The following is a 17789-nucleotide window of genomic DNA, read 5'->3' on the forward strand; positions in this document are numbered from 1 at the left end:
CATAAACAACAGATTCTTATCTACATCCGTTTTTGTCTACATAAAATATGGCATCTCTTTTCTTTATATTAATTCTATGACCACTCAGTATATTAAATAGACATTCAACATCAAAGCAGAAATATTTCACATGCATACAATCAAAACCAAGTGCATTTCAGTCTCAACAACTATTCCGAAACACAAGATTCAACAAATATTGTGAGACTAAGAAAGTTAGTAAAATCTACTTTAAAATGATACATAAATTATATCAAACCAACCAATTTCTTAAGAGATATAAAGTTGATCTTTCTGCATTACAGTTAAAGTCAGAATTATTAGCCCCCTCTGAATTTTTTCTTTTTTTTAATATATTTTCCAAATGATGTTTAACAGAGCAAAGAACTTTCACAGTATGCCTGATAATATTTTTTCTTCTGGAGAAAGTCCTATTTGTTTTATTTCGGCTAGAATAAAAGCAGTTTTTCATTTTTTTAAACACAATTTTAAGGTCAAAATTATTAGCCCTTTAAGCAAATTTTTTTCGACAGTCTACAGAACAAACCATCATTATACAATAACTTGCCTAATTACCCTAACCTGCCTAGTTAACCTAGTTAAGCCTTTAATCTTGGTCCTTGAAATCTTGGAAAAATTTATGAAAAGGTTCAAAGCACCAAAAGTGGCCCATGTTAAAGTAAATTTTAATACTAGTTAGGCTATTTTTTAATCATAAAATTTCAAAATGTACTTTTTTGCAGAAGAGACTAGACAAATCGTCAAGCTCAAAATTTTTAATCTTATTATTATTATTATTATTATTATTATGGCCAAGTTGTGACTGAGGAAAGTAAATGACAATAGGCTACAGTTTGTTTTTTACATTTAAAACTTTAACTCCTTTTTTTCTAATGATAAATGACATAATAAATTAGTATTTAAAATAAGTGTTTTATTCGTATTTCTTTATTCTATATTTTGAGCAAAGGTTTTTGGTGCATCATAAAGTGTTGTTATGATGACCATCTGACAAACTAATCAGCTTAAAATGTCACTAAAATGCAGTATTTAAACTTCATAATTCAATAGAAAATGAGGCAAATAACTGCAAAAAGGTCCACATTTTGAGAAAAAAGAACCACCCCTTTCACCAGACTGGCTACAGGCCTGAATAAACTAAAAAATATAGAAACAATGTTTTTGCTACATTAACCATAATTGAATTATAGTATTTGTTGTAAAATTGTATATAGATTGATTTCAGTTGGCCATAAAATTATATATATATATATATATATATATATATATATATATATATATATATATATATATATATATATATATATATATATATATATATAWAAATATATATATATATATATATATATATATATATATATATATATATATATATATATATATATATATATATATATATATATATTCAAAATAACCATGTTTTAATTTCTGAAGAATAAAAAATGATAGGCCTATATCCTGCTTGTTGTTAATAACCCTGTTTCAATGACAACAAACAGAAACAAAATGTTATTAACAATTGTCATTTTGAACAAAACTCTGTAATTAATTTATTTACAGATTATTTTCATAATTTCAAGAATCTTGAAGAATATAATGGAAGGATTATAATTTTTTTCAAGAATATAAAAAAAATGAAAAACATATAATTATATATTTACATACAGTTGAAGTTAAGATTTATTACCCCCCCCCTTGATTTTTGTTCTTTTTTAAATGTTTCCCAAATTATGTTTAATTTGTTTTATTTTGACTTGAATAAAAGCAGTTTTTAATTTTTTAAACAACATTTTAAGGTCAATATGATTAGTCCCTTTAAGCTATATATTTTTCGATTGCCCACAGAACAAACCATTATTCCAAACCATAATTTCAAAACCATTAGATTTTGTTATTCTTTAATGATTTCTAGTGTTGTTTTTATTTTCAGCAGGTTCAAGCGGTCTCTTCATTTTCCCCATACAGCAATTCAGTTAGTTCAACCTGCAATTTATGACCTCTTTAACCGCAAGATGGCGCTGCGGCACCGTTTCGCAGTTTTAAGGACACTGACTCCCGCAATACGTAGGCGGCATTTTAAAACGTGCCTCATTAATCCACACATCCTCAGCGTCTCTGTGCTCGTGGGCTCAAAGACCACCCACGTTGGCCAGTTGATGAGCTGCGAAAAGTTTACATCCAAGTGAATTGAACGTTTGCTATGTAGCAACAAGTTAGTAGGTTATACACTCCAAACAGCCTAGAATAAAACCAAAAGGAGGCCTTATCAGTTTTAGCGCACACTGTGGATTTAGTCAAATATTATATTTGATCAAATATTTTTGATTTAACTACATATTTTAAAGGTACACTTAACACCAAAATAACAATTTACTAATGATTTGCTCCTCAAGTGGTTTCACAAGAAAACCGGAAGCCATTGCCCTACTGGAAAAAACAGCTTAAACCAGCCTTGGCTGGTTTTAGCTGGTCAACCAGGCTGGTTTTAGAGGGGTTTTGGCCACTTCCAGGCTGGTTTCCAGTCATTTCCAGCCTTCTCTTAGCTGGTCAGGCTGGGAGATGACCAGCTAAAACCAGCTTGACCAGCCTAGCCAGACTGGGAGCCCAGCAAAAACCAGCTATGTCCAGTTTAAACCAGGCTGGTCAAGCTGGTTTTAGCTGGTCATTTTCCAGCCTGACCAGCTAAGACCAGGCTGGAAATGGCTGGAAACGGCTGCAAACCAGCCTGGAAGTGGCCAAAACCCATCTAAAACCAGGCTGGATAACCAGCTAAAACCAGCCAACCAGCTTAGGCTGGTTAAAGCTGTTTTTTATCAGCAAGGTGGCTATGCATTGTGGGAAGAAAACAAACAAACAATATGGTTACTGGTTTTAATCATTCCTTAAATCACCTTTTTTTGTGTGTGTTCAAAAAAAAAAAGCAGGCTCAAACATGTTTGAATTAGCTGGAGGTTGAGTAAATGATGGCAGCATTTTCAGTTTGGGGTGAACTGTCCATTTAATGTTCTTATATTATAAATTCTGTCAGCACTGCAGTAGGCTATTTGTGTTTACTCATGTACTAGAAATAGCCTCCTGAATACACACGCACAGCCCCCTCACCTTGACTGAATGTGCTCAAGCAAACGCAGCGTTGTGTAAGACGCTCCTGTAATCCCTCACTGGCCACATCTGTCTGCTAGAAATTCGCTTATAGTTATACAATACCGCAGATCAGTTGCCACACAATGTCACGGCAGAGGTCACGTTGACATTATATTGATTGGTTATGTGATTCTTTTTCATTGCATTCATTGATGGTCCATTGGCTCTCCAGCAGAAACAGTTAAGTGTAAAATCTGTTTTTACAGTACAAGCCCAGGCTGAGGAAATATGGTGATGATTGGCTGCTGGCGTCTGCGTGGGAGGATTTGAGTCCTTTTCAATAGATTTACATCAGAAAAAAAAGCTGTTTATATGTGTCTAGATGCCTTTATCTTGTTGAATATCTGCTTGAAGGGCCGTTGTCATCACCAAATGTGGTTATTTTACTCTCACACTCAAACACTTTCTACGGTGCAGCATAAACTATTTTCGTAGTTTTCTGAATCATGCTTCTCTTAGCAGTGAAGTTCTCATCGCTAGCTGAGCTAAAAATAGTTCAGGGGTCACAGAGTCTAGGGAATGTGCTTTTAGGTACTTTGTGTGTGCGTGTGTGTGGAACTGTGCAGTAAGATATGTGGAGATTTGCCATCATAGTCATCAGAGTTTGAGTTCAGTTTGGCTTTATATAATACACACAGATCCAGCCTCCATGTCTGTGGGTTGTTGAGAAGAGGAGCTAGTGGAGTCAGGACTGTTTGTTCTGCTTGTGCTTAAAGAGAAAAAAAGTAACTGGAGGCAGTGTTATAGCGGCCCTCTTTTCTCTATGTCCTTTAATTGTTATTTCTTTCTCTCCTGAGTCTGAGTTTGATGGGTTTGTCTCTGCTGAGTGGTTATGTAATGCTTCCTGTTTTGGGAGAATGTGATCTAATGCCATCTCTCTCTGCTACTGTCGTATGTGTTAAATTACCCTGGTGTAATGCCGATTGACAGTGGAGGTAGGCATGACATGATGTATGCAGGAGGTATATAAGTTATATGGTTTAATTGTTTACGGTCTACTTTTTATGCTGTTTTTTAATGCTCAAAAATTATCTAGCAAAGTAAAACAGTATAATTTATTCATTCATTTTCCTACTGCTTAGTCCCTTTATTCATTAGGCAATTGCCACAGTGGAATGAACCACCAACTTATAGTAATTTTATATTTTATAGTATTGTGAAATATAATTAAAATTTAAAGAAAGAAAATGATGAAAATGAACTTTTGAACGCTGTTTGGGCAGAACCGTGTGTAGGTATAGTGTGTCCACAATCATATTGGGGTGATATAAAGACAATAAGTTTATTTATTTTAAATGTCCTGACGTTAAAACAGGATCCAAATCCCTCCCATTTTGAGGCCCGTCACAACGTGATGTAGGAGTGCAGTTTCCCCGCCCACCAAATTGATTGACAGCTGCGTATTAACATGTCTCCGTAGTAACATGTATAATCATATTCACAAGAGAAGACGTGCGCAAAGTAACTGGCATGATCATAAATCATCATCAAATATGATCAAGTTTAAAACATTTTTAACGATTTAAATCAATTTCACAATCTTTATTTCATCACCACAGCCGTATGTCAGCACAATTATAAAAGAAGCTTCAATCTCGGTTTGTGGACATTAAGTCAGGTTTATTTTGTACATTAACATAACGGATATCTATACAGCAGTGGATATTAATGTGTATCCTGTCACGTTTGCTCGCAACAACAGTGCAAAGTTAAAGGCGTGCTATGTGTGTGTGTCCGCTGTGGGTGTGTGCGTAAACTTTGTAACGACATTGTGTGTGACTCATTGCAACTCCACAACAAATACATCAAATAATCATTGGCAAAGTTCTTACTGTAGTATTTCTCACCAACGTAACGTGAGTTCTGCTTCCCTCGTATCTGTCACTTTGTTTTTTATCTGACACAGCCGAGATGGAGATTAACGCACACTTTGACAAGCACGTTGGAACGGTGGGCAGGGAGAACTAGCATTAAAGGCACAGGCCACAAAAACAGCTTCAGTGTGTCCAGAGCAGAAAATCCCAATATTCTGAAAGGTATAATAAATAATCTGATGGGTGTTTTAAACTCTAATATGCAGATTTTTTCTGATGAAATTTTGATGGGGCAGCACAGTGCTAACCTCAATGGTTAGCACTGTGGCCTCACAGCAAGAAGGTGACTATTTGGGTCAGTTGACGTTTCTGTGTAGAGTTTGCATGTTCTTCCCATGTTGGTGTTAGTTACTGGGTGCTCCGGTTTCCCCTACAGTCCAAAGACATGCGGAACAGGTGAATTGGATGAACTGAATTGGCTGTAGTGTATGTGTGTGAATGCAAGAGTGTATGGGTGTTTCCCGGTGCTGGGTTGCGGCTGGAAGGGCATCCAATGCGTAAACCATATCCTGGAATTGTTAGCGGTTCATTCCACTGTGCTGACCCCTGATAACTAAAGGGATTAAGCTGAAGGAAAATTATTGAATAAATGATGAAAGTTGAAAATAACTGAATTCATTTGAAATAAAATAAAATAAATAATAAAATTGAAATAAATAATAACTAATTGCTAAACATTTTAAATGTCAATACTGTCACTTTTGTTCAACTTTTGTACTTCTTGATGAAAAACCGACTTCAAATATTAAAAAGTATGAACATTTCAGTAATAATCGAAAATGAAATTCTAAGCTGTTTTTAATGTGGATGTTTTCTTGTTCATACGTAAAATAGTTCTTTATTTGTAATATGTTCATTTCTGTTTTTAGCAACTATGATTAATTCAAAACTAAGATAAGGAGATTTTGTCTGAAAAAAAGGGGTTCAAGGCAACTATGATATTCTGAACATCCAATTATTTGGATAGTTTCATGATAAAAGGGGCATGAAAATGAAGGTATCAGATTATTATTATTAATATTATTATTATTATTATATCAGTATGCTTCTCTTAATATATATGATGCTGGCATATTCTGAATTTCCATCTTTAAATGTCAATTACAAATGCACACTATTACACCTACATGTAACGCCAAATTCATTAATAATTGGCCATGACTCAGACATATAAAGCCAAATCCTATGTCCAATTACCTTTCTATACAAATGCAACAACAAGATGATTAAGGGCATGTTCTTCATCCAACAGTAATTAATAGCAACCAAATTGCAGAAACATTCCCCTTAAGGGCCTTGTTATACATAACGAAAGATCAAGTTGTCTAGACTATTAGTGTAATTAGCTTCAGCACCTCTATGTATTGATTAGGCACCTCTGTCTCTTTCAGGATCTTAATTTCATCTGACAAAAAATACAAAATCCATATATGCGAATACATAAACATATAAGGACATTAACATGAAGTGCTTTTGTATGTGAAAAACAATGGACACCTTTAAGGTTTTTTCAGCACTGAGTGTCCTGTCCTTGCTTTGGTGCTCCACAGTGAGGTGACCTGATTTTGCAGGCGCTGAGGGACAGGCCTTTCTCTGTGGAGGTTAAGACAGCCCGTCTGAGTCAAACTCCTTACCTCAGCTGCATTTATGAGCTTCAGCACACCACAGCAGCCTGTCCCTGCTATAAAACATCATATGGATGACTCTCGCAATCTCAAATAAAGGTTTAAAAGCTGTCACCAAAGCAGTACCTTGTCAAAAAGTATACATTTGTACATTGTAGGAACTTATATATACACTTTAGAAATTGAAATGTACATTTAGGGTACTAAAATGTGTAGCTTTTGAAATGATACTGCCTTATATGCCATTTACACTTGTGCATTTTCATTTTTAAATGCATATGTTTTGTCTCAGTTACATCTGGCTTCCACGCCACTCCTAAATGTTTGACCTGCAAAAACAGCATTTTAAAAACTCTAAGGACCCCATTTTAGTTTGGAAATGCTGCTGTTCTGTTTCAGTATAGATGGACTGAAACGCACACTTTAAAAAAATTAAGCCACGTCTATCCACAATCTCTCCCTGACTATTGCATAATGTTACGATTCATCAATATGACACGTACAGAACTTGTAGACTGCAAGTACATATATATGGTTGAAATATATGCATGCTTAGTGAGTGTGAATGGTCACATATCATGGGTTTTAGACTGTGTAGTGTGGACTTTTTTTCTTTTAGTGCAGATGATGTGACATAACATAAGACTAAACCAAAGAGCATAGAATCACCAAGAGGCGACACTCTAGTGCCATTTGAGGAAACAGCCACTAGAGGGCGCGGCGGCCGTTTAGAATGAAAACTCCAATAGAACAACAGCATATTATAAGTCTGTAAAATAAACTATTAAAAGTGCTGATAATTGTGATAGTTAGTGTTGTATTGTAGTCGTACAGGTTGTATCTCAGCTTAAATACGCTTTTTAAATAAATAATAAAAAACACAGCAGCTGCTTGCCGGCCGATTGCTTCACTCCAAAATGGCGGAATCCGAGGCTGTTGCTGGGCGCTGCTGTTGCAATGTAACTGTTCTACTGAGTGTCGCCTCTTGGTCATTCTAAGCTTTTTGACTAAACTGTGACTTGAGAGTATACTAGCAATAATTTTAAATAATATCAATATTGCTAATTTTCTTAATTATGTTGCTTTTTCAAAATGAAGTTTATTTATAAACTAATTTCGAGAGGATCACATGCTTATGATTGACTACGGCTGGTCCCGCATTAGCAATATGGTTTACCAATCAACGAATCCAAATGCAAATAAATAACCAGATTTCCTTACCTTAGTCATTTTTGCCTTGAAGAATCCCCCCCATCCACTCCTACTCCTTTCCCACTTTCCTATATTAATCCAGGACAGGGCGGAATGGCAGCTCAGTGGTTAGCAATGTTATCTCACAGCAAGCAGGTCGCTGGTTCGAGTCCCGGCTGGGCCAGTTCTGTGTGGAGTTTGCATGTTTCTTCACATGCTCGCCGGGGTTTCCTGCGGGTACTCCGGTTTCCTCTCACAGTCCAAAGACATGCAGTATAAGTGAATAGAATTAACCAAATTGGCACAGTATATGAGTGTTTTAGTTCTGGACATTTTTGGTATAGTTGGCGGTACATTTCACCGTGGAAATCCCTAATAATGAAGGAATAGGCAGGGCGAAAAAATTCAGGGGAGCTCTCAAGACTTATCTGAGCTCAGACTTCTCTCTCTTGCTGATGAGCTCAGGGCTTTTTAGCCCTCACTTTTAAGCCCTAAATGAGAACAGACATTGACAACATTGATGAAATTAAACAGCTTTTCTAATATTTAAAAACACTTACAAGTTCTTCATGACATTTTATCAGAAAAATAAAAATGAAATTTAAAAAAATGATGAAAAGGTTGCTATTATGAGATGTCACCATTGTTAACTTCTAATGATGATCTTATTTGTGAAAACGTTTATTACAATATTTCTAAAAACATATACAGTTGAAGTCAGAATTATTAGCCCTCTTCGAATTTTTTTCTTCTTTTTAAAAATATTTTCCAAATGATGTTTAACAGAGCAAGGACATTTTCATGTCTAATAATGTTTTTACTTCTGTAGAAAGTCTTATTTGTTTTAATTCGGCAAGAATAAAAGCAGTTTTTTATTTTTTAAACACCATTTTAGGGACAAAATTATTAGCCCCTATATATTTTTTAAGATTGTCTAAATAACAAACCATATACAATAACTTGCCTAATTACCCTAAGCTGCCTAGTTAACCTAATTAACCTAGTTAAGCCTTTAAATGTCACTTTAAGCTGTATAGAAGTGTCTTGAAAAATATCTAGTCAAATATTATTTACTGTCACCATGGCAAAGATAAAATAAATCAGTTATTAAAAATAAGTTATTAAAACTATTATGTTTAGAAATGTGTTAAAAAATTCTCTCCGTTAAAGAGAAATTGGAGAAAAATAAACAAGCAGTCTAATAATTGAGGGGGGCTAATAATTCTGACTTCAACTGCATATTATTATGCACTATCATGACTGATATTATCACATATTCGACTCTCCTACATATTTTTAAAAACTCCATGAATAGGCTTTTACAGCAGGCATTTATCTTAGTAAGTGGGTCCCACGCAAGGGCATCATTTAGGCTGCATTGCAGTAAAAACTTTAAAATGCCCTAGAAGACACTATACGTGTAAAAGCACCAGGCTATTAATCCCATCCTACCCTAGAAGTACAGGCAATTTGTCCTGACTTGTAAAATATGGTGTCACAAAATGTTAGCAGGAGTTACATAATTACATTATGCAAGCGCTATAATCCATATTCTAGATTTGGAAGGTGATTTATTGTAGTGCTTTCTGCAGGTGTTACTCATAACTTAGTGTGATGTACCCAACCAGTGTTGCATAACATCCCAAATCTGCCATACGCTGTATTCAGTGCTGCCCTTACGCCACCTTGAGCGTGGCTTAGGTCACCAATCCTCAGGTAACACCGTTTAAAGATGAAACACATTTTACGCTCACTGTTTACCAATGACGCAATCAGAGTCCTGCATGTCTTTGAGGCAGGTCAACGTGTCTGCTATCAGTTTTGGGATGTCCCTTCTGGAACGGGCCTGATTTGGTGACATCTGGCAGGAGTGTCACATTGACAGTTGGGTTTTGGTGCCAAGCAGAGCGGCTGGTGGCTGGTTTGTCCCACCAAAAGAAGAAAACAGGAAACACACTTTCAATCGGTCTCTGGACAGCGGACGCAGAGGTCACATTTCTCAGTCTTTTTTTCCACCAGCACAATGCAGGGCTCTTTCCTCCAGGCCCGTTGTCAAGAGCCGATAATGACTACAGATTGGGGACTTCCCCTAATCATCGCCCTTCTGCTTTTGGGACTGGTCTACGCGTTCTTCTACCTGCCTGCAATCACACAAAGAGCCTTGCTGGAGCAGGCCCTCAATAACCAAAGCGCCAATGTGGACTTCCTTCCTAAAGAAGACTGAGAAGACGTTTGCTTTCATTTGACAAGCATGTCCTTCTATGCAAGTACCCTGAACCTTAAAACCAGAGATCATCGCAGGCAATACCAGTGTTCCTTTCAAGTTTTTTGCTTCATGCATAAGACGAAGACACCAAGAATAGCTCCTGAGATGGTGAATCATATTTTACCACAGTTGGTGGAGGAGGAGGAGGAGGAGGACTGTGGAGCTCTGAGATTTCTCGCCACATAGGACAGCCTTGTGTTTCCAGTCCAACCCGAGGGAGAGGAATTAGTCATACAGAAGTCATCATTGCAGCTTATCCTGTCAGCCAGAAAGAATCGCTATGATATTAGAGCTTGTAAATATTCTATTGAAAATCCCTGCTCAATCACACCAGCACTGTACTAATCTGTTCAGCTCTATAGGAAGGTGGGTGCATTTAGATATAAAGCACTAAAAAAAGTAGAGAGGGGAAAAGTGTGATTGATGTACATAATATTAATTGTGGTCTGTACATTTTTGTCAAAATATTCAGACATTTATGAGATCTTTCAGATTTAAGTGTAACATTAATTGTGTGATTTTAATTGCAAAATGTAGATTGAGCTTATGATATGAAATGTTCAGCAACATGTATTTGAACCCTGTTTCATATGTTAATACTTCATGTCTAAGATCTTATCTATACAATATTTAGGCTAATAAAGTTCTAATTTTATTTGGCCGTGAGAATTGTTTGCTTTTGCTAGAATAAGTTGGTTGTTCTTTCATCATTAAACTAAACACAGTCGCCTGTACTGTGATGAGTGATCAGAGATGTTCAGGGAACAGGACGATGGAGGGCAGACTTCTTCTTCGTTCTGCTGTGATGTAACAAAGTTTCCTTCAGCCAGCAAATGCATGTTTGAATATAAGGGTAAGAGAGATGGAGAAAATACCATCGAGCTACTTTCATGGGCTTGTTGCATGAACCATCTCAACTAATTTTAAAAAGCTACCAGTCATCAACAAAAAAAAAAAAAAAAACTTCAAGCTTAGCCGCAACTTTTAAAATTCAGTTAAAGAAAGGTTAATCATTGTAAGTTAAATCTGAAAAGCAAGACTATTTACTTACCTTATTAACTGATTACATAAATTAATTGTCTAATTTTAACATTCTGTCAGAAAATGCATTTAAAAAGCAGTTAATCTTACAAATTATGCATCAAAAGCATCAGAATAAGAACAATATATCAAAAGAATTCAAAAACAAACTATTCATTTTTAACATACCCTTGCTTTAAAAAACTATTAGATATTCCATATATCAAGATTGTAATCGATTAAATGTTCCCGTGTGACTAATTATTTACACATTTTCTCTTAGTTACTGTGTGAAAATCATCTATTCTGTTACATATAACTCCCCAGCACTGCTAGTCAGTTTTCAAGCCAGACAATTGTAACCTGGTAAATGTTTGCACATAATTGGAAAAGGACAGGCTATATTTAATCGTTTTAGTTATTTAAACCAACTCAATCAATTTATTAAATTGATTTGAATGTTTGCATTTCCCAATAAATGGCTTCCAGTAATGTTTGCTTATCCTCTAATGCTTAAGACATTACAGGAGCAAGGCTTCAGTGGATTTATGGGATCATGCTGCTTTTATATGGTGAGGTAAGCTGATTTAATCAACAGCCTTCAATAAAAGGGTGATCTATTTTGTTTTTATTGTACTCTATGGGAGTGCCCCATCATCAGATTAATGCTTAATCTCTGCTGTTTTGACTGGCAGTAGATGTGAGGGGCCAACAATCACTTTGTTTGTGTGTAGACTACTGTTCATGTTCATATTGTCAGTAATTTGCAGTGAGTAAACAAATTGTCAATATCTAACCAGTGTTTTTTTACTTGATTAAATTTCGTATACAAATAGTTTACCCCAAAAATTCTGCAGTTCTTTAATTTATTGATTTCCCTCACCGTCGAAGCTCTGAAACTGCCTACAGAGACATGGACTACAAACATGGCGTCTAATCGAACAAAGTCTAACGCCATTGGTTCTCATGTATCACGTGACACAACATTAATAGCGCTGCTTAATTGGGCGCTGCAAGGATTTTAAAGTAACGTTAAATCACGATGTTCTGTCTCTCAAAACTACGTGAAAGTAGCAAGCACACTTTGTGTTGCATGGACGAAAGAAAATCACGGTTCTGAATGTCACGAGGGTGAGTTAATGACTTTTATAGATATAGAGTATAGTGTGTGTATCCTAAACATATTTAGTAAAGAACGCTGAGCATATAAATAAAACATAAATCGTGATGAAGACAAATCTTCACTGTTTAACTACACAAGAGCAGGTCACAAACATGGTGTTTGGACGTTTTCAGATTGGCACAAATTGCCAAAGTAATTTAATTTAGCTGTATAATATCAGAATCGTTTTGTTTCCTGTGTTATTTAATCATTTTATTTCATAATAATAAAACAGCAGCAATTATATTGGCCTATTATTGATTATACTTTTATGTAATTCCTGTTGATATGTGTGTTTATTATCACAGCTACAGGGTTAGGGCATGATTTATAGAACACTTCATCCACCTGTCATGTACAAAAGGGTTAATATCCATTATACCATTTGAACAGATATAAAGCTTTTTGCTCTGAGCTGGGAAGCTTTATTTGCAAAATGGCGTTTAAATCTTCTCTGGTGATTTTTGGAGTGGGGAGGTGGTGTGGCGGGTGGGCTCAGCATAAGGCTTATGCAGAAAAGATGCCCTAAATGTGTGTTCATGTGGGTTAATGCTCGAAGACAGAGCCATTAAAGTTTTACCATGACAGCAATGTTTTATTGAGCAGCTTCTCTGGACTGGGAGATGCCAAAAGTCGAGGCATAGATGGATCTTGCGGCAAATGCAGACCTCCTTTTTTGTGAGTGTGAAAAATTACCCAGTGTTTATACAGATCATATAATGAAATGATTGGGTTTAGTTATATTTATATAATTCATTTTCTTTGTTTTTTCTTTTTTTTTTTGGCTTAGTCCCTTTATTAATCCGGGGTCGCCACAGCAGAACGAACCGCCAACTTATCCAGCACATTTTTACGCAGCGGAAGCCCTTCCAGCCGCAACCTATCTCTGGGAAACATCCACACACACTCATTCATACAAACACTCATACACTACAGACAATTTAGCCTACCCAATTCACCTTTACTGCATGTCTTTAAACTGTGGGGGAAACCGGAGCACCCGCAGAAAACCCACGCAAACGCAGGGAGAACATGCAAACTCCGCAAAGAAACACCAACAACTGAGCCGAGCTGAGGTTCAAACCAGCGACCTTCTTGCTGTAAGGCGACACTGCATCGCCCTATTTATATAATGTACTATAATATAATACACGTTGTCTTATAATGTATATTACACTATACAATATATTACACTATACACAGTGTACATTACACAGTGTAAAAAATGCAGGGTTCCACACAATTTATTCATGTCGTCTCAACACAAATCCATTAAGTTAACTTAATTGTTCTTGTTTTTTTTGCAAATTTAAGTTAATTGAACATAAAACAATTGAACTATCCCACAAAACCCTTAAGAATTGGGTTGATTAAGCTTAATATAATAAGTAATTTGAACAGCAGCAAAAGCATTTTTTTGAGTGTATACTATATTGGGTTTGTGTTTTAATTCAATGCTAATTGAATAAATAATTAAACCAATCCAATGAATCATTATAATTCTCAGTGTCATTTCAAACATGAATTTAAGGCAAGACATTAATTAATAGTTATCTCCATACTACTAAATCTATAATATATATAAGATATACCTTTTCTATGATGTTATGTTTAAATAAAAATATACCTTTTCTATGAATAATCCTTAGAATGTAGATATAAATAAAACTGAAGTGTTGCTGAAGTGGAGTGAAGTGGCTCATTGGTAGGCCCACACGGAATCTGCGTGTGCAGAAATCTGCTGATTTTTAGCCCATCGTTGAGTCTATGATTGAGTCTTGAAAACTTTTTTTTTTTGCCATTTTTTTACAAATTCTCTGGAAAAATAGCAAAAAATGTCCACAGATTCTGTATTTTGTGAAATTGGCCATTCAAAAATGTATTGTAACAGAAATCTACAGGCGTAAATTGACAAAGTGTGATAAAAGAAACTTTTGATATATTTTTTTTTACAATAGACAAAAATAAAAACTTTATGGAAATATAAAAATGTCTTTTAGTAGATATATTATATGACAGACTTGTTTATTTTAACAAATAAGTGGATCTAATTGGATTTGAAGCATTGAATAAAAGTAATTTTTTTCACATATATTAAGTCTGTAGTTATGATACTCCTAAAATCATTCCGCATAAATCCGCAGATTTTTTGTGGAAAAGCAAAAAATGACCTCCGATTCTGTCTTGCCCTATTAATTGGTCAAGAAATAACACATTTTGTGAAATTGGCTGAAAGTATAACAAAAAATGGCTGAACGTGTGATAAAAGAAACACAAAATGAAACATTTTGGATGTTTTCTTTACAATAGACAAAAAAAAACATTTTATTGAAATATAAAAACGTCTGAATTGACTGGTGCATTTAATAACAATAATACACTTAATAAAAGTAATGACATCTGCTTTTTTATTCCCCAGCAAAAGTGCATTTTTGATATTTCTGTCGTTCAGTATAAAATACATAAGTGTTTGGAATGGTATGCATGTGAATAAACGATGACAGAAATTTCTTTTTAAAGCATTTGCTGTTTTAGCAAAAATAAATCTGGTTTCTAATGACTCGTTGATGGGTGTTCTGTGATGGTGCAGAAGGAACTCTATCTGACTGTGCATCATTCAATCTCCATGGCAGGGTTCCAGTTTCATAAGAGTGTTTCAGCGTGTGCAACCTCATGGGATGAAGCAAAAGGATGCTGAGCTGGAGGAGAGAGCGAGCCGATTGCATGATGGACCAACCCTGCTCTCTCTCTACCAGGGACCTCTCCGACCCTCCCTCCCCCTCCAGAGTCAAATGGAAAGAGAAGGTCTGGTTATTTCTGTGATGTCTGTCCATGAATTGTTAATGCCTTTGAATTGGCTGACTGCGCTTTGCTGAGCCTGAGCTGGTTAATTAGACCTAAGGGACGGAGCAGGAGAGAACAAAACTGACAAAGAAAAGTGGCATCATCTACATGGAGGGTACATGCACAGTGAATCTCACCAGGTTGGATGAGCAAAGAAGCGCATGATGTCTGACAATTTAACTCTCATCTCTTGTCAGACTGTAGCTTTTACATTTGTCTTTCAGGGAAACTTTTATTAAGTGGAATTATATATGCATGCATATTTGTTCATGTTCTCGAAAGAAGCCTGTTCTGCACATGCATTTATTTGATCATAAATGCAGTTAAATAGTAAATGTCAAATATAATTCATTGTTAAATATTTTTCAATTATTAGTAGCTGAAGATGGATTCACCCTACTTTGACTGAACTCTTGGAATTTCTATTTTTTTGATCCTAAAGATCTGAGTGATCTGTTAGGTTTGTATTCAGTAAACATATCTGCATTGTATCAAGGTGCTAGGCCATTTAATGATTTATAGACAAGTAATAATACTTAAAAAAATCTATTCAGAATGCAACTGGGAGCCAGTGTAAAGACCTGAGGACCAGTGTGATGTGTTCTGATTTCATGGTTCTGGTCAGAATCCTGGCAGCAGCGTTCTGGATGAGCTGCAATTGTCTGTCTGTCTTTTTGGGAAGGCTGGTGAGGAGTCCATTACAGTAATCCAACCTGCTGCTGATAAAAGCATGAACAAGTTTCTCTGAATCGTCAGAGAAACAAAGCATCTAATTCATGCAATGTTTTTGAGATGATAGTATGCTGATTTACTTACTGCTTTGACATCAGCAGATCTGACTCCAGAATCACATCAAGATTCTTGACCTTATTTTTTGTTGTTTGGCCCTTAGAGCCAAGGTACGCATTCAACTTGAAAACCTCATCTATGTTCCCAAACACAACGACTTCAGTTTTCTATTTGTTTAACAAAAGAAAGTTTTGGCACATCTAACTGTTCATTTCATCAATGCATTGGCAGAGGGTGTCAATGGGGCTGAAGTCATTAGGCAGTAAGGCTAAGTAGATCTGAGTGTCATCAACATAGCTGTGGTAGGAGATTTGGTTCTTCATTATTTGGCTTAGTGGGAGCGTATAAAGGTTGAACAGGAGAGGTGCCAGAATTGAACCTTGTGGGACTCCACATGTCATGGTGTCCACCTCGACCTATGGTCGCCTATACTGAAATAGTAACCTTTGCCTTTAAGGTAAGGAACTATTTGAGGTAGGGTTGTGCAATTAATCGAAATCAAATGGCAATCGCAATTTGAAAGGTTGCGATTAGCTAATCACAAGAGGCTGTAATATGATATATATATATATATATATATATATATATATATATATACTTACTTAGAAGAAGACTTTATATATATATATATATATATATATATATATATATATATATATATATATATATATATAATTTAATTTCCCCTGTCCAGAACAAATGCTTGACTTCTGTCTGTGTGTGATCGTCTTGCTAGCCAATTAAGTGAGCATACGTTTGTTCTTCCCAATCAGAATTGCGCAACTGAACTATGGAACACCCACAAAAAAAAAAGAAAACAAACAGGAAGCGTGAACAAGTCAGGATAATGGCGTTTGCTGCTTCAGAAGCATTAACAGACAAATTAATAAAAAAAAAAACAGCATTGGTAAAATGGGAATATTTTGGTTTCAAAGTCACAGACCCCGAACAAAGACAGGTAATTTTTAAGAGCTGCTGCACAATTATTGCCATGGCTTACAGATTATTGAGCTAAAGCTTGACTACAAAATTAAATCGCTAATCAAATCGTAATCATAACATCTGTCACAAAATCGCAAATAGATATTTTCTCCAAATTGCACAGCCCTAATTTGAGGACCTTCCCAGACAGCCCCACCCAATTTTCCAGCATATAGGGAAATATTTAAAAAGTAACAAATAATTTTAATTATTTACACCTGTGGAATTTACTCCTGCAGATTTCCTCAGATTTTTGAGCCATGTGTGAATAGGCATGGGCCGGTATATTATTCTAACAGTATGATAACCTTGGATGAAAATATCACGGTTTCACGGTTTTGTGATTACTGCTCTAAAATATATTCTTTTTAGATGAAAACTAAAACTTTTTTCCCCTTTAAAAACAATATATTTAATTTTTGGAAACATTTATTAGGCTAAATTTTCAAAAACACAAATGCCGTTCCAATTTGAAACATCCTTATATATTTTTTTCTGCTAGAGATACTGTTGTTCTAAAAAAAACAAACAAAAAAAAGCTTTAAAATCTTACATTTACCTTAGGAACAGTATAGCAGAAAATGTTTTCAGTTTTAAAACCTTGACTTTTCCAAACCGCAGTATACCTTGAAAATGGTTATCATCCCATGTCTACATGTGAATGTGTGTGAATATATATTTATTCCTTTTTTACATTAACTTCAGGGCAGCACGGTGGTGCAGCGGGTAGCACAATCGCCTCACAGCAAGAAGGTCGCTGGTTCTAGCCTCAGCTGGGTAAGTTGTCATTTCGTGTTCGCGTGGGTCTCCTCCGGGTGCTCCGGTTTCCCCCACAATCCAAAGACATGCGCTATAGGTGCATTGGGTGAGCT

The 17789-nt window shown here is 35.6% G+C and overlaps 1 protein-coding gene across 3 annotated transcripts in view; it reads left to right on the forward strand.

Annotated features, from left to right (window-relative positions):
* Window positions 1-17789, forward strand: part of rpusd1 (RNA pseudouridine synthase domain containing 1) — a 59013-nt gene that overhangs the window by 13448 nt on the left and 27776 nt on the right. For 2 of the 3 annotated variants that reach the window (XM_073943596.1, XM_073943597.1), the window contains exon 6: window positions 14937-15875. In XM_073943596.1, coding sequence (XP_073799697.1) covers window positions 14937-15001 — 65 coding nt within the window. In that variant the 3' untranslated portion in view covers window positions 15002-15875. Of the gene's footprint in view, window positions 1-14936; window positions 15876-17789 lie in introns of those variants that run through there. The other variant, XR_012400626.1, reaches the window with a different exon arrangement.

This window comes from Danio rerio, chromosome 3, assembly GCF_049306965.1.
Source record: "Danio rerio strain Tuebingen ecotype United States chromosome 3, GRCz12tu, whole genome shotgun sequence".
NCBI classification, from domain to species: Eukaryota; Metazoa; Chordata; class Actinopteri; order Cypriniformes; family Danionidae; genus Danio; species Danio rerio.